This window comes from Zootermopsis nevadensis, unplaced genomic scaffold (assembly GCF_977971745.1).
Source record: "Zootermopsis nevadensis isolate Lab colony 2312 unplaced genomic scaffold, Znev_1.0 Znev_ptg000023l, whole genome shotgun sequence".
Classification (NCBI taxonomy): Eukaryota; Metazoa; Arthropoda; class Insecta; order Blattodea; family Termopsidae; genus Zootermopsis; species Zootermopsis nevadensis.
The window spans coordinates 8,261,252-8,284,238 of NW_028259155.1; the positions used below are offsets into that span (position 1 = coordinate 8,261,252).

General features: G+C 38.8%; 1 protein-coding gene across 1 annotated transcript; it reads left to right on the forward strand.

The window, feature by feature from the left end:
* The first annotated feature begins 17 nt into the window (after positions 1–17).
* On the forward strand, positions 18–21,106 carry LOC110831910 (sterol carrier protein 2-like). Its single transcript, XM_022068406.2, has 9 exons — positions 18–245; positions 3,149–3,278; positions 8,366–8,559; positions 8,683–8,873; positions 10,303–10,540; positions 13,674–13,929; positions 15,122–15,281; positions 17,092–17,318; positions 18,321–21,106. The coding sequence occupies exons 1-9, from the start codon at positions 198–200 to the stop codon at positions 18,509–18,511; spliced, it is 1,635 nt and encodes a 544-aa protein (XP_021924098.2). The 5' UTR covers positions 18–197; the 3' UTR covers positions 18,512–21,106.
* Positions 21,107–22,987: the final 1,881 nt, after the last annotated feature.

Genomic DNA, 22,987 nt, shown 5'->3' on the forward strand with positions numbered 1-22,987 from the left:
TTCCGTGGTTATGACTGGTCTTGTAAAAAAGTTATGTGCATGTTGGCCTTCTTCGAAGTAGCTGTGTCATGCCAGTTGTGTAGATTCAGATCTGTACTACGTAACCAATATCAGTATAATCTAGGATACTAAGAAGAAATTGTGTGTCTGTTATTAGTGTTTCGGTTTATTTCAAGTAAAGCAGTAGTTCGTGCATAATGGTTCATAAAGTTAGAGTTTTTGTAGTAGGCGTTGGTATGACAAAGGTAATTAAAATGCTTCACGTTAAGTGGAACACACTTTAAAAGTTAATTGAAGTCAGGAACACATTGCTGTATTTTTTGTAGCATTCATTAGTGTAATGCTGGATGTTGCGTTTTATATTAGATCTGAAACACACAGAGTAAAATTGGCAAATGTAAAATTCTAGGGTATGAATTACAGGCAGTCTAGCAAGAAATCTAGTTTAGGTGGAGAATAGCTTGTGAATGAAGGTTTTGAAATGCCAGACTCAGCTTCTTTTTGTCAAGTGTCTTGAATGTGGGGTGAAATTTTGTAAACTTTATTGTTTTAATAGAAGAGGATTTATTTCATTTCGTAGATTTTTAATAGCAGAAACCAAGGATGTGGAACACAATATGAATATAGCACTTAGTACAGAAACAGTACTAATAAAATATGCATGTGTAGTTGTTACAGCTATTTGCATAAATATTTACAATATATAAGAATTTTCAGATGAAGTAGATATGTTTAGAGTAGGAGTGAGATAAATAATCCTTCAGTATTGGCTAAAATACTTTTATATCACCAGTTCTCATTCAAAGCCTACTCTGTATGCTTGTTATGTTAATATTATATTTATTGTCCTGAAAGCAACTACTTAAAAAAATTAATTAATAATGTCTTTGCTAGCTTGAACAAGTGGTTTAAAGGCAATAAACCCTCATTAATTTTTAACAAAGACATTTAATAAAATTTGCTAGCAACAGAATGTGTATACATTTAAATATAGGTTATGATAATTCATCAATTAAGGAAATAGGAGTGGCTTTACTTTAAAATTAGTTTACTTTGCTTATTTTTCACTCATCATAATTCATGGAATTATCTTCTGGAGAAATTCGGCAGGCAGCAAAATAGTATTTAACATCCAAAACAAAATAATTACAATAATGATGTGTTGAAAGAACACTCTATTGTAGGGAGATTTAATATACTTCCCCTTGCAGCTAAGTTCTGCTGTCATTCATGGAGAAGTTTCCAACAAATAAAATTAAAACAAGGCATAAACATGACCTCCGTATGTCAAATGGTAACAACACCATTTATCAAAAAGGTTCTTACTCTGCAGGTGTCAAGGTATTTGGTGTCTCTGTTCACCACTGAAGTTTATATCATGGTTGGAATAGATCATTGATTTAATTTCTGTTATAATATGCAGGGCTGTGGAGTCGGTACACAAAACCTCCTACTCCTCAGTTTTTAAATTTCCAACTCCGACTTCTTCATAAAAGTTCAATATGTATTAATAATGATAAACCTACTAAAATGGTAAATGGTACCACAAGAGATTTCATCACCACCACATTAATCATCGGGCTACTTTTGTAGACTTGTAACCTATATTTAAGCATACGTCTAATGGTTATTGCAGAAATCAGTTGATTTGTAGACAGTTTATATTCTTAAGGTACCGGAGCCAGAGTTACAAAGCGTTATTTCCACACCATGGGGCTCAACGCGTCGTTGAATCTCTCTAAGCGTGAGGCCGGTGGTGGCTCGCACGGTATCGAAAGTATTAAAATAGTATTTTCTTAAAATTGTATATCGAGGCTTGAGTCGGTACATTTTTACCGACCCTGACTCCACCTAAAATTGCTTCCGACTCCACAGCCCCGATAATATGTCGTGTTTTTCACACAGTTAGGTGCTTTAGATGTTCTGAAGAGCGAGCAAAGAATACGTTATGGGTCTGTTCATGTCTGTTTTTTAAACAACAGCGCAACAGTGTGCCCAAAGGTGTTTGTTTAAATTACCACCATTGCTTCTGTTTGCCAATTCTCAGAACTGGAAATTTGTAACTTTTAACAAATAATTATGTAAAATGGTAAAGTGTATATGAAAACCATCAATATGAAGTCATTAAAATTACATATTAAAATTGAGATTACTTTTGCAGATGTGTTGGTAGGTCATTTCTATGGATATCTTATATAATACATGTGGCCCAGCTGTTATAAATGTTTTTTTATTCCTGTGGATATTACCTTTAACCTATGTTCAGTTATGGTTATATGCTCTTCTATTAGCATAGATTGGAATTTTTGTTAATCCATTCAAATAATCCATAATCCATGCAAATAATTGTTATGTTGTGTGCGATGATATTGGCATGTCTTGCACACTAGAGCATTGAACTTTTCTGCAGACAATTCAAATTCTGTAGCTGGCACTAATCATTATTATGGCGTATTTATACGCAGGAACCAAATCATATATCACTTTTAACAACGTGCATGTGTCCTTACCGGGGTCCTTCCCAGGGGGTAAAGCATGGCTGGGCTGTGTTGCTGACCACTTACCCCCATCTAGTGCCAAGGTCAAGAATTAGTAGGAGCTATACTATCTCTCCCCCCCTCCCCCAAGGGACCTACGTGGCGTATAGCGGGACAGCTGTACTTTTAGGGAAGTGTTTGTTGGTAATATTTTTCTGTTATGGAATTTTTGATGTTATGGAATAATAGTTATGATGTGAGTACTAATGTAATCATTTTCATGGTACTGCTGTTAAGGGATGTTGGGCCGAATGATTATTGACCCATGAGCTACTATGTTCATGTACTTCTATACAATTTCTATACAATGCAGCAGTTAATATAATATTGATAGATCATATATGAGATCACATTACATTAAATCATATTATATTCGTTATTAAGCAGAAGTACATAATGATTTTAATACCGTTGTTGTATAAAATTATTTAATTATAATTTTTCTATGGTTGTTTCTGAAAACAATGCACAGAAACCAAAGACTGTTCAATCATCCATTGCCTATTGTGTCTTTTAAAGTATTACTGTATATTTTACTATTCTTCTGACAGGCAATTTTCTAGTGTATTTTCTTTTTTCTTTTTTGAGGTTAGAATTTGTTTTTTTTTCAGTTTGAGAAACCTGGCAGAAGAGATGATTTTGATTACCCTCAAATGGCGAAAGAAGCTGTAACAAAGGCCTTGAATGATGCTGGGTTGCAGATATCTGACATCAAACAGGCTTGTGTTGGTTATGTGTATGGTATGTTGAACCTCATATGCTAATATAATTCCCAAACAGGACAACGGTTTGGTAATAACAAATTAATTCTTTGGAAATGAAGTTTAGTGCAAAGCTTTTCATGTCCTAATGCAGTTGTATGAGGCATGTTACACTAGTCAGAAAGAGAATTAGATGCTGGGGTTTTGATTGTAGTGTCAACATTGCTTGAAAGCACAAATTTTCCCTTGATCAACCAAACCTAACCAGTCAGTAGGCCAGTGTGCCCATTTTTATTTCAGGATTCCTTGAGAAGCTGATTGTCGGCCAGCTGGTTAAGAATTTTTGCTCAGTATGTGGAACCTTGCCACGGTGGTCTAGCGGTTAGAACGCTGGCCTTGTAATCCTGGGGTCTCGGGTTCGATTCCCGGCGGTGCCCGAATTTATAACTTGTGTTGGGCAAGGCCATGGTCTAGGCAACACGGAGTTTTCCTCCGTGGTATCCCAACAATTACTCCATTCACACACAGAAGAAGGCAATGGCAAACCACTTCTGGATCATCTGCCAAGAACGTATATGAACAGGTCCCAGTCCGAGAAAAGGATGGAAGGATCCTGTTCATATGGACCTGTCGTCAGACAGAACACTAAATAATAATAAGATGAGGTGGTCTAGCGGTTAGAGTGCTGGCCTTGTAATCCTGGGGTCTCGGGTTCGAATTTATAACTTGTGTTGGGCAAGGCCGTGGTCTAGGCAACACGGAGTTTTCCTCCGTGGCATCCCAACAATTACTCCATTCACACACAGAAGAAGGCAATGCCAAACTACTTCTGGATCATCTGCCAAGAACGTATATGAACAGGTCCCAGTCCGAGAAAAGGATGGAAGGATCCTGTTCATATGGACCTGTCGTCAGACAGAACACTAAATAATAATAAGATGAGGTGGTCTAGCGGTTAGAGTGCTGGCCTTGTAATCCTGGGGTCTCGGGTTCGAATTTATAACTTGTGTTGGGCAAGGCCGTGGTCTAGGCAACACGGAGTTTTCCTCCGTGGCATCCCAACAATTACTCCATTCACACACAGAAGAAGGCAATGCCAAACTACTTCTGGATCATCTGCCAAGAACGTATATGAACAGGTCCCAGTCCGAGAAAAGGATGGAAGGATCCTGTTCATATGGACCTGTCGTCAGACAGAACACTACAAAAAAATGTGGAACCTGGGACCATTACCATGTTTACAAGAGCCTGCCTCTGGAAGCTATCATGAGCCATTGGAATCTATTCTCCACCCATACACCCTGCTTTGAGATCATTCTTGTCTGTGCCTGGATCTCCTAAGTAGTTCCTCTTCTGGTTAGTTTTTCTGACTGCAATTCTGTCTCCTCTTGTATGCTGTGTCTGTCCATTTCATAATTACTCCAAATCGTTGGCAAAAAGTACAAGTTAAAAAAAGTTCCTCAGTATTTTTTTCCATTTCTCTTCGTTTTAGATGTTATCCTCAGTAAGTAGCTTAAATAGGCATGTGGATTAATTAATAAAATACCTGCTGGAATTTGAACAGTGGATCTTTCATCTCTGACCACAGAGTAAAATTTCCATAGGAGACATGCACCATAATTTTGCCTGACTGTTGATCACTTTACTTAAACACAATGTAATTCTGAATGTATCTGTAATTACCAACAGGGGATCATACTGATAAGATTATACTGTAAGTAGGAGTAATTTGTGTCATACAGTAGGGCCCCGCTTTTCGGCGCTCCGCTTTATGGCGATCCGCTAATACGGCGCTCAACAGCTGAGTCAGAGAAGTGCGTCCGGCGCCATTTTCTCGTCGCTGATTCTGTCTGTTTACAGCTTTTGTGCGCTCTGCGTCTCTCTGTATTTCTGGCAATTTTTCAGTTATTACAAACTGTATATTTATATAATATTTTTGTGTTACTACATTGTAATTACAATGGCGTCTAAGGGTAGTAGCGGTAAAAAGAGGAGTCGTAAGCCTCTTACTTTAAATGCCACGTTAGAGATGATTAAACTTCGTGAACAAGGCATGTCTATGGCTTCCTAACCATCACCAAAACGAATAAGATTCGTTGAAGAGTCAGATGATGAAGATGCGCCATCTCCTTCATCCTTCCTACTATAAGCATATCAATTTTCAAATTTATATTCACCAATCACTATAAGCTGAGGACAATGTGTGTATTACTGATATTCATTTAACTTTCATATCATTTTCTTAGGCCTAGCGCTATTGTGCACTTACTATATGATAGTGTAACATCTTATTAGGCTTTGATATGCATTTGCAAGTGAAATAAGGCAAAGATCCGCTTTTCGGCGATTTTCGCTTTACGGCGGGGGTCTGGTCCCTAACCCGCCGTATAAGCGGTGCCCTACTGTATATATGTATCTAATGTTCAAGAATTTGAAAGTGTTCACATCAGGTACATTCAAATAGCATGTACGTAGAATGGCCCGTTAACATGTGTGTAGTAATTATTTCGGACTATTCTGTATATTTTTACATATTTTTTATCCTTTTTCTGCTTCTAATATTAATCTAATAATATCTAATTATGGTCGGTTGCATAAGAAGTATGCTTAAAATATTTACCCTGAATGAAAAAGGTTTCATGATAGCATACAGTAGATGCTGAAGCCTGAAACCTTTGATATTTATACTCACTCAATGGTGTTATATATTCTTTGAAAAGTTGGTTGTTTACTTGGATCGTCAAAGAATAACCCACTTCTTTTATGGAACCTGAAGGTTCATCACCGTGTTCACAGAAGCCCACAACCGGACTCTATCCTGAGCCACGTGCATCCAGTTCACTCCATCGATTCCCATCTCCCTAAGGTCCATCTTAACATTATCCTCCCACCAACGCCTAGATCTTCCCAGTGGTATTTTTCCTTCAGGCCTCCCTCCCCCCCATACATGCCACATGTCCCATTCACCTCATCCTCCTCACTTTAATCACCCTAACAATATCAGGTGAGAAGTAGAGGCCGCGAAGCTCATCTTTATGCAGTTTTCTCCATGATCCGTCTCCCTCTCTTTTAGGTCCAAATATCTTACTCAACACTCTGTTCTCAAAGAACCTGAATCTATGTTCCTCCCCCAAGGTGAGAGACGAAGTTTCATGCAGCACAACTGGAAAAATTACACTTTTGTGTATTTTAATCTTTAATTTTTTTTTATGCGAGGTGGGAGGACGGAATATTTTGGACTGAATGAGAGCAAGCATAATTTAATCTATGCTTAAATTTTGTCACGTTTTCGAGTGATTCATTAGCTGTCCGCGTATTCTGGTTCTGTCGTGAATTCTGATGCTGGGACGTGTTCATGTACTTTGTCTTTTCTGCATTTATTTTCTAGATCAACATCCCTGCCAGCTCATAAGAATGTTTCTGTGTTCCCTTTTGTAGTATTTACATTGTCGCCCAACAGATTAATATCATCAACATAGGCTAAAAGCTGATGCGTCCCGTTCAATTAGAAATCGCCCTGATTTTTTATCTTTCCTGGTGGCATATTCCAAGGCAGTGGTGATAAAGAATCTCCATTTCAGGCCATTCTGAATAGGAAATATATCGGACAAATGTTTACCTACACGAATTTTGCTGGAGGTTTAATTTAAATGCACTTTAATTAGCCTGACTACCTTCTTAGGTACACCAGATTCAAGCAAAATGTCGTAAAGAGCTTCTCTTTCAACTGAGTCATAGGCGTTTTTGAAGTCTGTAAATAATTGATGGACTGTCCCATTGTAATCCCACTTTTTGTCTGGTATCTAGCGAATGTAAAAAAATTGATCATTAACCTTTGATATTTAGTGTTTAATATTTTAATAAGTTGAGTCGGACTCCGAAGGTAAACTTGTGTACAGAATAGTCTTAACTTATCTTTGAAGTTTGCAGTTTGTACCAAAGATTTCATGTGAAAATAATGAAGACAAGTGATATTAAGACCAAGTACTTCTGTGTAGATTAAAGGCCTTCATAATTTAGATAAGTAAAGAAAACAGGATAATTATCACAGTGTGGGTTCATGTACCTTGTCATTTGTATAGTGATGAAAATATATGCTGATTTGATAAGAAATGTAATATCTGAGCAATGCTATTTAAATAATTATATGATGTACATTAATCCTATTGCATAACAGTATATCACAGTGCAAAATTTAACTTTAATCCACGTCAAATAATGATGACGACGATCTTCATAATCTGTGACATTCAATCTCATAAAAATATATTTGTATTGGCGTGGATTGTACTGCCATCTAGTGAAGAGTTTGAAGTTTTTTTTTGTAAATGTCAGTGGCTGTCGTGTCGAAAGTTTCATGCCTTAAGCACGATTTCGAATTTTTTGAATTAGTCATGTCAGAAATGCGAGACTAATATAGAATTACAAAGATGGATGAATAATTAATTGTACTAATGAAAAGCAAACATTTAAGGATGTTGACTCAGTTGAAGTGAGTAAAAATGAAATATGATTCAGCTGTTTCTGCCTAACAGATAATAAATTCAGAAATATCTTTTGTCAGTATAGTGACTAGCTACGGGCTGGACGACCGGGGTTCGATCCCCGACGGGGGCAGAGGATTTTTCCTCTAGCCTCTGCGTCCAGACCGGCTCTGGGGCCCACCCAGCCTCCTCTACAATGGGTACCGCAGGTCCTTTCCCGGGGGTAAAGCCGGCCGGGGCGTGATGCTGACCACTCACCCCCATCTAGTGCCGGGGTCAAGGAAGAGAGGAGCTATACCTCCACTCACCCCAAGCGCCTACATGGCGTATAGTGGGACAAACTTTATTTTACGTTAGTTTCATTTAGAACAGCAAAGAAATGTCTGTAGAATGCTGTTTGCATACAAAGGGGAAAACCCATCATGTGTGGTACTAAGAAAATACCGAAGTAATTACTGCGCTGTTGACAAACCCTTTCATTCCGTGACGTACATTACTTTAAGTACGGCAAGAAACCTCGGTACAAAGCTGTTTACATGCAAGAAAAGATTTTTTCGTTTAAAGGACTGAAATTCCATTTGTTTCTCAATGTAATTATGAAAAGAGCTTCTTCTTTGTTACATTGTCGATATTTGTATTTAAGGAGATTCAACAAGCGGACAGCGAGCGCTGTATGAGATTGGCATGACTGGAATGCCTGTATATAATGTTAACAACAATTGCTCGACCGGGTCAACAGCTCTGATCATGGCCAAACAACTTCTAGAATCGGGGAATGCCGATTGTGTCCTAGCGCTGGGATTTGAAAAAATGGAAAGGGGGTCTCTTTCTTCAAAGGTTAGTGCTGCATATTCTGGTTGCATCGAATACTAGGAAATTTGGAAGTACGTGGCATTTAATATGGTGTAATTACATTACTGAAATAAATATATTTGTGTTTATTCTGCTGTGTGCTTGTAGTTTCTTGACCGAACAAATCCGATGGATAAACATGTTGAAGTAATGGCTGAAGTTGCTGGCATAAACAATACTCCGATCGCTGCGCAAATGTTCGGTAATGCTGGTAAAGAGCACATGGAGAAATACGGAACAAAACTAGAACATCTTGCAAAAATTGCGTACAAAAATCACAAACATTCAGTAAACAACCCGTAAGTACCGTCAATATTTTACGTGATCCTTCAACACTTCATCTTAAAATTGTGATGTGAGTTGTGGATCTAATAACTCAGCTGCAATTTTCTTTGGATTTTAGTTGTGTCCTAAGTTATAGATGTGTGAAACATATCCACATTTAAAATTTGGCACCTAATGGAAAACATTTGCATACTCGATGACCTGCGTCATTTCCAGCTGCTTGTGATATAAGAAGTATTTGTGAACACTTTCATGCATAACTGTGACATTTACTTTTGTAATCAGTGAAAATTATAGAGTAAATGGTGTTTTGTTGTCAAGAAGGAAAACATATTTTGTAGGTCTATCCATACATCACCGTTAAAGTAGTAGCTTCGTTTCTTTTTAAATAAATCTTTTGATGGCATTTTCAAGTTTGCACAGATAAATTTGGAGACATTTACTTTTGTTTTCTATGTTTCCACATAAGCGGTGAATAGGAGCACATGTTTCGATGTGGTATAAGCTGTCTGCCACGTTATGCAATCATGTCTTTACAACCATCCTCATAGAATCCTCAGAATGGTGATTTGTTGATCATTTTAGAACAGCTTATTAGTTTTTCTCCAGTTCTTGTTGCACACGGCTATCACAGATTGCGTGAGGCGATCACTCAGGTCCATTGCCTCACCTTGCTCACACATCTTAAAAAATAATTGTGACTGTGAACCTTTGTGAGTCTTAACATCTTTTCTTCTTCTTGTATGGCTCTCTGGTCTGTATTCGGTCCATGACCTCCTCAATTCTCCTCTTCCATTCGGTCCTATCCTGTTAGGTCCGTCTGTTTGAGGTTGAGGTTTCGAAACATCTTCCTTTTTACGGTGCAAGGTTGTCAGCCTTGTGACAACCCCCAACCTGGAGGACCAGGGTACCTGTCTTAGTCTGACCTCTCCCCCTCGACCAATCTGGCTAGGGAGGCCCTACCAGTAGCTCTTGGGGTCGCTGAGGCACTCAAGCCCCACCACCACGACATGGTGCAGGTGCCATTAAGTGGGGCTTATCATCTTTTGCAGAAAGATATTCAGTGACACACATCATTGTCGTTGGCCATTGTGAACTGCTTCGTCTTTACTACCGCCTGGGGTATATTTTTAAAACTTCGAGGAAAGTTAAAAGTCTTAACACCCAGTTCAATATCAGTGTTATGCCTAAGACATAAAATAAATCTGTTTAATCAAGCGTCATGCCCTGGTTTAATGTAATATCCCTGCATTTTACTGGAGGGATTGAAGAAAACCACATAAATACAGTCTTCAGCCGTACCTTTAACCAGTCGTGTACTGAGCGCAAGTTAAATTTATGCGTGCCCAAGTTACTACCGTCTTTTTTTTTTAGTATGTAAGCGAATGTATGCTCTTTTAAATTGAAAAGTTACATGAATGACTGTACAGAAACCTTTTTCAGCTATTCTCAGTTTCAAGAAGATTATAGTTTGGAACAAATCTTGAACTCGCCGCGTGTCTTTGGTCCTTTGACTAAGCTTCAGTGCTGTCCTACATCTGATGGATCTGCTGCAGCTATCTTAGCAACAGAAGATTTCGTTCGTGCACATGGGTTAGAGGCACAAGCTGTCGAGATTCTTGGAATGGAAATGGCCACAGATTTGCCATCCACTTTCAATGAACGCAGTTGTATGAAAATGGTAAGTTGCAGATAAAAAAAATAATTGGGATTAGAAAATGATTCTTCTGGTATGAACAAACTACTTTTATGTAAATATTAATATAATTAGGTTTTACATGTTTCAATTTGAATGATGTACGAGGTGCGATCGGAAAGTTTCAAGACTGCGCCTATAAAAACCCGTACACTTATCTCAGGTATTAAATTCATCCATCACCCTCGAAGTAGTTCCCCTGGGAGTGAACACAACGATCCCAGCGCCGCTGCCAAGCCTGGAAGCATCCCTGGAAATCTTTCTTTGTCAGCCTGTCAAGCACCATCTGCGATTCTGCCTGAATCTCTTCTATCGTCTCAAATCTCCTTCCCTTTAGCTGAATTTTCATCTTTGGGAAGAGGAAGAAGTCACACGGAGCTTAGAAAGGAAGTTGGGGTCGGTTCTTGCAAGATCTTTGAGCTCCTGACAAACGAGAAGTCGATTCTGCTTCTGGTCCTCAGACAAGATGCGTCGCATGTGGAGTTCTTCCTTTAGAATCAGCTGACAGGTCCCACAGCCTATCCCAACAATGTCGCACAAGTCGTTGATGGTACGACGTCGATCTTCGTAACATTTTCGTGCGTTGTGCTCGAAGATGGTCCTCCAGAACGCTCGTCATCATCGACAGAGGTTCGGCCATTTTTAAAACGTGAATGCCACACAAAAGTTTGTGCACGACCCATTGCGGACTCCCCAAATGCTTGCTTTAGCATTTCATAGGTTTCCGTAGCCGTTTTGGCGAGTCTTTGGCAAAATTTGATGCACACGCCATTCCGAAATCGCAGGAGGGTCGGTGTAATGCACTACCAAAACGCCCGTAACTAAGAAACAAATGCTAATTCGATGATGCCGGCTGGCACACTGATTCACTATGAATGTAGGCCGCACCCCCTAGCGGCAGAAGCTCGTTCTACATCCGGTTCGCCCTCTATTGACACAGTCTGTAAACTTTCCGATCGCACCTCGTATATTAACAAATCCATTGAAGTTCAGCGAAGCTTTTGGAATCGTAGTGTAAGCATATCCGCTTTGCTTCTGGATTTCACCATTGTTAAGCTCTGTGGTATATTTTATTATTTTGTGGTTAGAGGGGGTAAAACCCCCCCGAGATTAAGAGAAGAATGTTTGCACAGTACAAAGATGACTATTGTGCAAATGAGGATGTACCAATGGGTAGAAAGGTTTAAAAATAGCAGAACACCACTTCACAAATGGCAGACAAGTGTTGAATGAGTTCATGCTTCGGTTTAAGAGGACTGATGTGACGGATTTGAAAACATTGAAGAGATCGAGGACATTTTATGTGTGTGGCTTTTGCCGCAACCAAAATTAGGCTCTCAGCACCAACGTGGTACCAACATACATATAAGTCTTTTGTTAGGCCATTCATATAACTGTTTGAATAGGGAATATTGTTAATCAAAGCACCAAGAAAGAATTCTAAATATAGATCAAAGAGTCTGTATTATTGAACCATCTGTCAGCACCTTAATCATTTCTGCATTTGTTACACATGTCAGTGGGTAGGGCTACCTGTTTTATCACCCACAAAGGTTAACATCATTTTGAAGCTATTGTGTGTGTGTTTTGTATGTATATGTCATTTTCACTCCTAAGTGAATATACAGCCTCTTTTTAACCCTTCAGCGTGGGAGCATTTAAATCGGAAGTCTATACTGTGCTGTGGGAGGATTTTCTGCTTGGGTATTTAATTTTGATCTTGAAAGTGCATCAATTTACTTATATGGGCACAACTTCCCTAATAATTGATGAATTTTAGTGAAACTTTGAACAAAATGTTCACAACACACTATGCTTCGGTCGTCTACAGTTCTATCAATGTCTTGAGGAGACAAAAAACGTCTGCTACTCGAAGCCATAATCGCGGCTGACTGACGGCAGATATGTGCTACGGAAGTCCGTTCATACGAAGCTTGCTGACATCATATACCGTTGCAAAGCTTGGAATGTGTCCTACACAGCTGTCGTAGCCGTAACTATATTACTTCATTCGTCTTCGATATAGGGAGCCACAGAGCAGAGACTGAATGCAGTTGAGTTCAATAATCGATCTATATTTCAAAGTCGAAAAACACTGGTAAAATCGATCTGTCAAGAGTCATGTTATATATCAATCGACAGCCAGCTTTTTTCTCTACACGGCTACTGGAGCCAGAATACATAAAGTACAAGGTCAGTCGCTACGTAGAAGGAGAAATCTTAGCGCGCATTATGCGAGCAGTGCTCGGCACTCCACGCCATGGGATGATTACGTCATGACGAGCGATGTTCGGCACTCCACGCTGAAGGGTTAAAGAGGTTTCAGCAATCAGACATTTGATAGTACTCCTCGGACGAGTGATGAGCTCGTCGCATGGCCCCTGCCTGTACACAGGACAGTACAACACAGAAAGATGTAGACAAACACCCATGCCTTGAGTGTGATTCGAACCCACGGTCCCATTGTCCAAGTGCACGAGGCCCACACCTCACACTGTACGGCCACTGTGACCGGTGAAAATATGTTGCAGTATGTGAAAATTCCAGTCTAAATTAATCTATTTTCAAGTATTTATAAGATTATACAAAATAGATAAAGTATGTAAAGTAAGATGGTCGTCTTCTGGGTTGTTGCGCCATGTAGTCTGATAGAAGTTTACCGAAGTTTCAGAGGTCCTTGCTGCCTCCAGCATCTGGGTGATACATATGTAAACTAAGCTGTTGGACTGATTATTTTTTAAGTTCAGTTACATGAAAATGGATTCATCCTTAATATTCTGCACCATATTGCAAGATTTTAGATTAAAAGGTGCAATGAACAGACTGAAATTCATTTTATGATTCTGCCCACTCTTTAAAGCATTTAAATGCCAATTAAATCCAGTTGTTTTGTTGAGCGATCAAATTTAAAGCCTGTATCATAAAGGTCAAACTGCACCACTCTTGGGTAATACATCAGTTTGGTTGTGTGGGTGATTGGTTCTGGAATGTGAGAGGGAAAAAGCCAGATACGCTACACATGTTTAAACAAAATCATAATAGTAACATTATTGATGATAATATAAATTATTATTTTTTCCTGGTAAAAATTACAGTTTTTTTATGCTTATTCTTTCAGGTTGGTTATGATATGACCAAGAAAGCCGCTGACACATTGTTTAAGAAGACCAACTATAAACCACAGGATGTTGATGTGGTCGAACTACATGACTGTTTCTCGGCTAATGAACTTATTACCTATGAAGCTCTTGGTCTGTGTGAACCTGGAAAGGCAGGCGAATTAATCGACTCTGGAGATAATACGTATGGCGGCCAGTACGTAATCAATCCTAGCGGAGGTCTTATTTCCAAGGGCCATCCTCTTGGTGCTACTGGTGAGTGAACAGATTTGTTCAATTTTGTGGTATATGATATATGATACTTTGTTTTGTCAAAATGTAACGTGAGTTTAATTGCTTTACATCCTTTGTTCAACCTAGCCAAGGCGTCATTCCTGAAGGAAGAAGTATCTAAGACGTGTGTATTTGTATGTGTACACACGTGTGTGTGTATATATTAAATACTGTACCACTGTCAGACATGACTTGCCTGATTTGGTAGTTAAATCTGTGATTGTGTAGGAATTATGTGGTTAATTTTTCAGATTACTAACCTAAAATCTCACATCTCTGTCTTAAATCCTTTCATACCGTGTAGCAACTCAATGTAAAATTATATATCCAACAACTGTTAACACTGAAGGGTAGTATATTTATTGGCCAAACGCAACCCCAAAGGGCCATCGTCACTGGCCAGGCAATCAGCAGCGGACAATGTGATGTTTACAGAATAATACTTGTAAGATTTGAGGTTTTCACAGCGGTGAGTATGAAGATTTCTGTCTTCTGGGTTGTTGCGCTGTGTAGTCTGGTCGATGTTAGCCAACGTTTCGGAGGTCATACTGCCTCCATCATCAGAGTATGAAGATTTCTGTCTTCTGGGTTGTTGCGCTGTGTAGTATGGTCGATGTTAACCAACGTTTCAGAGGTCATACTGCCTCCGTCATCAGGGCGATGAGTATGAAGATTTCTGTCTTCTGGGTTGTTGCGCTGTGTAGTCTGGTCGATGTTAACCAACGTTTCAGAGGTCATAGTGCCTCTGTCATCGGCGATGAATATGATGACGGAGGCAGCATGACCTCTGAAACGTTGGCTAACATCGACCAGACTACACAGCGCAACAACCCAGAAGACAGAAATCTTCAGAATAATACTTCTGAAAACTACATAAAAAATATAGAGTTAAAATACCAGTTTTAACTTGTGTGCAGATTGGAATATTGCCCAGTAGTTATGAAACAATACAGTTCTTATTGTATATAAAAATATTTTAAAATATAATTAAAAATTAAAACTGGTGTAAGTCAGACATTTAAAGAATGAAAATTCGCTGTTTTGATTCTGATGTTGATGTTATACGAGTATCTTGCGATCTTGTGGATTCCAATGTAGGCCAGGGTTGGTCTGTCGAGCAGGTTGTGTGGAGAACGTCTGTTATATTGAATGTTAATGTTTTCTTAATCCTTAGGTTTGGCGCAATGTGCGGAGCTCTCCTGGCAACTACGCGGCATGGCAGGAAGGCGACAAGTGCCAAAAGCAAAACTAGCTCTTCAACACAACATCGGACTCGGAGGAGCTGTTGTTGTCGCCCTGTACAAACTTGGTTTTCCTGGGGCTACCGAAGGAAGGTACACTGTACATGAGCATTATATTCGTAACATACCAACCTTCTCATTTGTCTTTAGGAATATTATTTGAAGCAGTTGAGGGAAGAAATAAATTAGCATTTGCAGTTAGAATTTGTACGTTTGCGTGATGTAGTGTTCTAACCTGCTAACCAAAGTTCATTGTTTGTATTTTACTTTTTTGTTTTATTTTTTGTGTTTTATGTAAATACTAACCTGGAAGTTTGGACGGTTAACTGTAAATGCAGTTAAAAGTCTCGCAATGCATTTATGGTGAATTTGTCCATATAACAACAACAGATCTTGGGTTACAACAAAGTACAGTATGGGAGATTTTAGATTCTCATGGCAGCAATTGTGTAGGTGGCTATCGTCTGGGTCGTCGTCATTGTATAGTTTCATAGACTACATGATGTAACGACGCAGAAGCTAGCCATCTTTAACTAAAATATGTTTATGTACAAATATAAGCTGTCAATAAAGTTGCCTGTTGTGAGGGTAACCAATGGATTGTGTGACTGAATTCCAACTGTTAGAGCTGCTGGTGGTTCGCCCAACTTCATAATTTATTGGAGGCTCAGCCTTCTTGCAGTGAAGTAACCTATTTGTAACACCATGATTGGGACAGGGAAGATGCGTGAGGTTTGTCAGAGCCACGAGATTGTCACATGGTTCATATAATGAGAGTTCTGAATTTCTTTTACTTTTTTACGGGTGAGGGTCACTGGTGGGCCACGGTATGAATTTATGCCTGTTAAAAACCACTTGGGAGTCAGTGTTTTAAATTAATAACTGTTTTAATTTAACAAATGAACATTCAGATATAAAATTTTAATTCGATAAATGTTTTTCTCTACTGCTTGAAGGTATCAGTTTTAAAGTTAGTTTGAAGTGATTTCACTGTTTCTGGAAGCTGTGTGGGATATTAGATAATGTCAGGTGAAGGGGTCTCTTCTGGCGCTTGCACAAAAGTGAAATTCTGTCGCTGGGTGGTTTGTACGAGTCTCATTTATCTGACATGATGTTTCAAGGTCAAAAATTGCTGACCACAGATCAGTATAAAGCCAGTACGTCTGCACTCTCTGGTTTACACAATAAGAGGGTATGATCTGCAGTTTTCATTTCAACTAAGTGTAATGAATTCTTCTCGGGGCTACCAGCCGTGTAAGGTGTCTTAATGAAGAAAACACAAACGTCCTCGAGAACCATCTTTGTTGTCGTCTCCAGGGTACTGAGATTTGCAGTACCCTGAGTATGAGGACAAAGATGGTTCTCGAAACATTGGCGTTTTCTTCATTAAACCACCTGTCACTGCTGGTAGCCCCGAGAAGAATTTATTATACATGAAGAGTGTTTAGTAAGTACTAACTGATGGTGCAATTCACTTAAATGTGTGTGTCTGACAGAACAGATCATAGTTGACTAACCTGTTTCTCCATGTAATCATCAGAGTGTCTAAGACAATTGTCTTTGCTTATTCCTGTTGAGAATAAATAGGGGCACATTCATTGAACCCACCAGCACACCTTGGCCTCCACATCGTCATGTCAGAGGGGGTCTGAAAAGGTGGGAATTTTCTGGTGGTCCTTACTACTTTAATTTAAGACGGCCGTCGTCTTTTCAGGTGATAAATTTTGGAGTGAAACTCGTAGATTTTGATAGGTATAGTAATTGTGAGCTCTGTTAAACTTCATATCCTATGGGACAGAATGTAGTACTTCTTAACAACTACTTAACTTTCCGATATACATGAATTTTATCTGAATCTTAGTATTAAGGCATACAACTGTGAAATAGTTTGTTTTTGCTTCAGATCTGTTGGATTGAATTATGCCAGCGCAGTTGTTGATCCAGATGATTTTAAGGCCTCAGTTTTATTCAAATCGTTGGAGGCGGCTATGCAGTCAGATGAAGATAATCTGGTAGAGAGAGCGAGAGGAGTGTACGCCTTCAAAGTGCGGAATGGTCCAAACGGCAAGGAAGGTTACTGGATTGTGAATGCAAAGACTGGCAAAGGAAGTGTGGAGTTTAACGGCAAAGGTATGTAGTAATTTATAATTTTTTGTGCTGCGTGTATTTTATCTAGTTAAAATTTATTTTGAAAGTATTATACGAGGGTGAGTCAAATGAAAACCGTAAAACTGAGATAAAAATTCGAAATATCGCGCCACTGTCCTATAAGTTGGCAGACATGTTACCAATGCTATAAAGAGTATCCTATAGGTGGTAGTATAATGCAGACAAACATATCGCCATAACAGTGCCAATTTGAAAATGGCTGCTCCACTAGTTACGTGCACGAAAGAAGAACAACGGTCTGTAATTCGTTTTTTGATCAGTGAAGAATCTTGAAGAATCATCTTCGACCTGCAGTCAGATCAAAGCGACGTGGACTTTTGACTAGAGGTGTCCTTGACATGACAATGCTCGGCCCCACTCTGCCCGTGCAACAGTTGCAACAATCAAAGACTTGCACTTTGAGTGTCTTCCACATCCGCCATACTCACTAGACCTAGGCCCAAGTGATTACCACATGTTTGGGCCACTCAAAGAGGCGATGGGAGGAAAGAAGTTCCGTTCTGATGAAGAGGTACAGCAGGCGGTGAATGAGTGGTTGCGCAGACAACCACAAGAATTTTTTTCTAGAGGAATCCATACACTTCGTAAACGCTGGAGGGCCTGTATTGAACGAAATGTAGACTATGTAGAAAAATGATATAGTTGTGTACCGCTTTCACTCAATAAATTAAATTTAAAAAAAAAAATTACGGTTTTCATTTGACTCACCCTCGTATGTGTACAGATGTATTATGGGATAATGTAATTTCAGTGTTCTGCTGTGTAAGGGGATATAATAAAAGTCAATCAGAAGGTAGACCAGTAGAGAAACTGTGGAGAAATTGCAAATAAGTCATATCTGTGTGCTAATAAATTATGAAATTAAATGTATTTTCCCTCTTATTTGTAAATTCTGTAAGGCAGTTGCTATGCATAAAATTGTATTTCCTGCATTTTCTAATATAAAAATGTACTTTTCCACAGCCAAACCTGATGTCACATTTATAATGGATGATGCCGATGTTGTCGATTTAATTTCGGGAAAGTTGAACCCGCAGAAGGCGTTTTTCCAAGGAAAGATAAAAATACAGGGCAATATGGGTATGGCAATGAAGTTGCAAGATCTTCAGAGACGTGCGAAGAACAGAATTGAAGAATTCAGGTCCAAATTGTAAATGTATGGAATTTAGTCATTCCAAGTACTACATCGGGTGGAAGGTAATGTTTGTACGTACTGTACTGGTAATAGACTGTATATATGTGCATATGAATTTCTTGATATTTTGAAAGCTGGAGCATTGAACTTGCATACTGGATGTGAAGGATACAAAAAGCATAGCTTTGCAGATTTGTAGAATTTCGAGAAAATTTTCAAACATACTGTGTTCTTAAAAAGTTGCTCTGAGGGTCCATATAACAAATTAACTACCGTGTTCTCGTGTGGCAGAGTACGTAAAGACATTATCGTACAGATTGGATCAACCAGAAGTTTACCAAGGATGAAAGAAATAAGGAAATGTTGCTGAATAATATTTTCTGAATTTAAATTTTACAAAGTAACGCACAGTTCGTACTCTTGATTCTATGCTGTGTGACACACAAGCTACTGTAAGGGAAGAACTAATTATTGAAGTGTTGGTGGACCTAAATGGGATATTGTAGTTAGTAAACGACAAGTGACGTTTGTCATCCTGGAAATTCATTATTTTCCAAGAAAAGGGTAGAAATGTAGCCTGCCCAGAAAGGTTTTTTTTTTTGAGCTGATGCTTTGCTATAATGTATGTACGCTATGCAACTTCTCTTGTAGAGAATGCAGCAATATTACATCTTATGGACATATATACAGTATTTTATATTTTTGGTATATCTTCGATTACATCCGTGATATTAAAAATGTAATGAAATAACTAACCTTGTGCAATTGAGATTTATGGGAAGGGTGATATTTTCTATTTTTAATTCTGTTCCCCACGGGTGCCCAATTTGTTTTGAATGATGGCCAGAGCTGAAAAGTTAGTGTCATATGTTTTCTAATTCATTTGTAATTTCAATATGGCATAATTTTACAGACTGAGAATCAGTACCTGTGCATAAGTCTAAAGCGGCCCATCCACGTACGAGTCCGGCACGGCTCGGGTTCCATCGAGCCAAACTCGTTTGTGGGTGGGGTATCAGGACCGAGTCTGCTATGCATGTGTAGTGAAATATATCCCAGCCCGGCTCACGAGTCAAGCTCGCCGAGCCAGACTCGTACGTGGATGGGCCGCTTAACTGTGATGCAACTGTTAACGTTACTGCAAGCTGTTCAGATGTATTTACTGTAAGGCCGTACATTTTTGTAACATTGCCTAGAATCTCATTTCTTAACTTTTGTTTTGGCTGATTATAGTTTCTTATCTGTCTGTGGTTAAGAGCTGATACTCCTCCATATAAGTTGGTATGACATGTGCTGTTTGATAGTGATCAATTCCAGTGGACCAAATTCTGCGTCTGGCCTCATATGTTGGGCGTATCTAAATATACGTATCTGATATCTTTATATACTCTGCTGGTAATGCTCTGGTATTGGTCTTTGTAAGTGATCAATGTAAAATAAGTCACTTTGTTCAAGTGTTTTGCCTGTTCATAATAACCATTTTCATAGAATTAGTAAACCACAAAATAAGCTGGGTAGCTCAGTCAGTTAGTGACTGGCTACGGACTGGATGACCGGGGTTCGATCCCCGATGGGGGCAGAGGATTTTTCTAGCCTCTGCATCCGTACTGGCTCTGGGGCCCACCCAGCCTCCTGTCCAGTGGGTACCGGAAGGGGGGAGTTTCCCCAGGGGTAAAGTGTGGCCGGGCCATGATGCTGACCACTCATCCCCCTTTGGTGCTGGGGTTGAGAATCCATAGGAGCTGTACCGCCCCTCCCCCTGAGTTCCTACATGGCACATACTGGGGTAGCTTTACTTTCCTTTACTTTTAGTGAAGCACAAAATTATTGTTTTGATTCTAAACAATTTCAAACTAATAAATATTGTTTTGACATTTTATTTGGTGATAAGTGAGATACTAATATAATTTTTTTGGAGACGGGTGTCTTCTGCGCTGTTGCGCCACGTAGTCTGTTAGAAGTTTACTGATGTTTCATCGCCCTGATGATGGAGGCAGTAAGGACCTCTGAAACATCAGTAAACTTCTACCAGACTACATGGCGCAACAACACAGAGGATAGCCATCTTCGGACTCGCTGCTTTGGAAACCTCAAATCCTACATAAATTCTTTGTCAAGTAATGATGATAAAAGACTTGTCACTAGTGCACAGATTTGTTAATATTATTCCAGAAATTAGGTTATAATATTTTCATATCTATGTGTAATTACATCGTTACCTAATATCAGGACAAACTATGCTCCGTCCTGTGGTTATCAGTACTGAAACAATTTCAGACTTTTCCTTCTGTTTCAATTAACGTTAAATATGTAATTGTAGCATTCCTTGTTGGGGCAATGTATCAAGATGATGTGTTAGTGTTATTAAATGTTTGTATCGTATTTTAATGCTGCGTCACAGGTATTTACCTCTTACACAGAGAGATAAAGTGACGCAGTGAGCTGTTCGTTTGTAGGGAGCCTGCTTATTATTTAGTTAATTAACAGACAGTATAGTATTTTTACTATAATATGTCCTACCTGTTCAAATGACTTTCTCATATATGTGTTACAATTTTTGTTGAGGAAGGAGTATTTTCATTGGGTTATGAAGAAAATAAATCGGTACATACACCTTTGGTTTCCTTTCCAATTTATCATTGATTCTTGGCCTGCCGTTTCTCATTCACGCTATGACCTCAGCAGTTGACGCAGTGTTATCAAAATAAGAAACAACCATACATGGACACATACCTTTAACTCCTTTTAAAGGTACTTCAAATAGAATTAATATCTGAAATTTGTTTCGCATATAGGGGGCTTTAAATTAGGGCACAGAACAAGCATTTCTGGAAAGGTGGCATGGGTTAGAAAATTTTACATTTCACGGTTTCTAAATAATTAAGTTGTGGAAAAGAGCAAAAATGTCTGCTTTTACCAGCATGCTAAAGGAAATGCACACTGATTACTGGATTTATATTATACACGGCAGTCAGAAATGCATTCAACAGAATTTATATTCTCTAAATCGTAAGTCGGAGACACACATTTATTTTTCCTTGCCTGTATCATAAATCGCCTCTTCTTTGACAGGCTAAGTGTGCAATCGACTTTTTAAAGAATTTCCCGCACCATAGAGTGAGTTAGTGTCTCATAAATCATAAAACATTTGTTGAGGACAAGGCATTTGAAACGTGCATTTATAACTAACTGACCTAAACTGGAAAGTCTTAACCCTTGGCCCTGTGATGTGTTTCGCGCTGCGTCTGTACACTTTTGTATTGCTTTATCACCTTGTTTAATGAAATTGATATGACTTAAACTAAATGTTTAAATTTAATTGAATAATTAATAAGCATAACATCAGGTCTATTAAAGACAGATGTTGAGTAGAATGATAACCTGCCTGTGGTAGTAAGTTTGTAGCATTTTTAATAAACTACCTCGTAGTTTTGATAAATTGCCCTCATTTATAATTTTCTGGCCTCAAGTCAATAAAGGATGAATGTGGTTCTGGACTTCTAAGCAATGAGAACCCTATTTTAAGCCGTTCGGAACAGAAGTGAGGAAAGAAAAAGGTTTCATTTTGCGCCACTGCTTTATAAAAAAATTAAGTATGCAATTTCTTATAGCTACAGGGTACACAAAAAGATTTTTGTAAGAATAAATCGTAAGACAAATATGATGATTGCAGGGATGCTACTTCTACCACAATGTTCCATACAGAATAATCAAGTAATTGAATCATTAATACACATAAGGTGCCTAGAAAGTACATTCACGAGTAATGTTTTCTGAACGGTAATTAGAAGTAAATGAAATTGACATGTTTATTGACAGAGTATTTTCAGTTACTTAATATAAGATTATGCACTAGATAGTAGTGACACTGAGTTTAAATTGTTTTCAAAGGATTCTTGAAAATGTCCCATGATGCACACGTACCCAGTGGCGGCCCGTCCATCAGAGCTGCAGTACCGCCTATAATTTTTAAAAAATTCAAAAATTTATTTTTTTGTGTTTACGTAATTGGAAACACTTTATTTCCTCTATATCATTATTTTAATATTGTCATTGTCATTATCCACTAATCGGCTGAACTGATAGTAAGTCAACAGGCGAGGCAGGCGAAGCATGATGGGGCTGTTATTCGGCTGCCAGGATTTCAGCCCGGCTAGCCAGTCAAATGTAGTGAGGGCGTTGGGCTTTGGAGTGAGTGGCAGTTCACTGGTACAGTGCATATCGGGGCTGCAATGTTCGCAGCTCCATCTGCTTGTCACAAGTGTACAGCGCGGTTTGAGGTGGAGTGAGGGGCAGTTTACTGGTACAGGGCATATCGGAGCTGCAGTCCCCGCAGCCGGCTTACAATAAACAAGCTTGCCTGGTACCACGTGTTTTAGACTGGTTTATGTATCACAAAATCTTTTGTGGTTATTGTTAATGAGTGTTCAATAATTCTATGTGCTGACTATTTGTTCTAATAATGATATTGAGCAAAGGAAGTGTATCATAGTTA

Excerpts from the sequence above, each read along its gene's own strand:
- LOC110831910 (XM_022068406.2), top strand. The coding sequence starts at position 198 with ATGGTTCATAAAGTTAGAGTTTTTGTAGTAGGCGTTGGTATGACAAAG. Across the intron at positions 8,874-10,302 it reads AAACATTCAGTAAACAACCC|CTATTCTCAGTTTCAAGAAG; the intron begins GTAAGTACCGTC and ends AACCTTTTTCAG. Across the intron at positions 13,930-15,121 it reads CCATCCTCTTGGTGCTACTG|GTTTGGCGCAATGTGCGGAG; the intron begins GTGAGTGAACAG and ends CTTAATCCTTAG.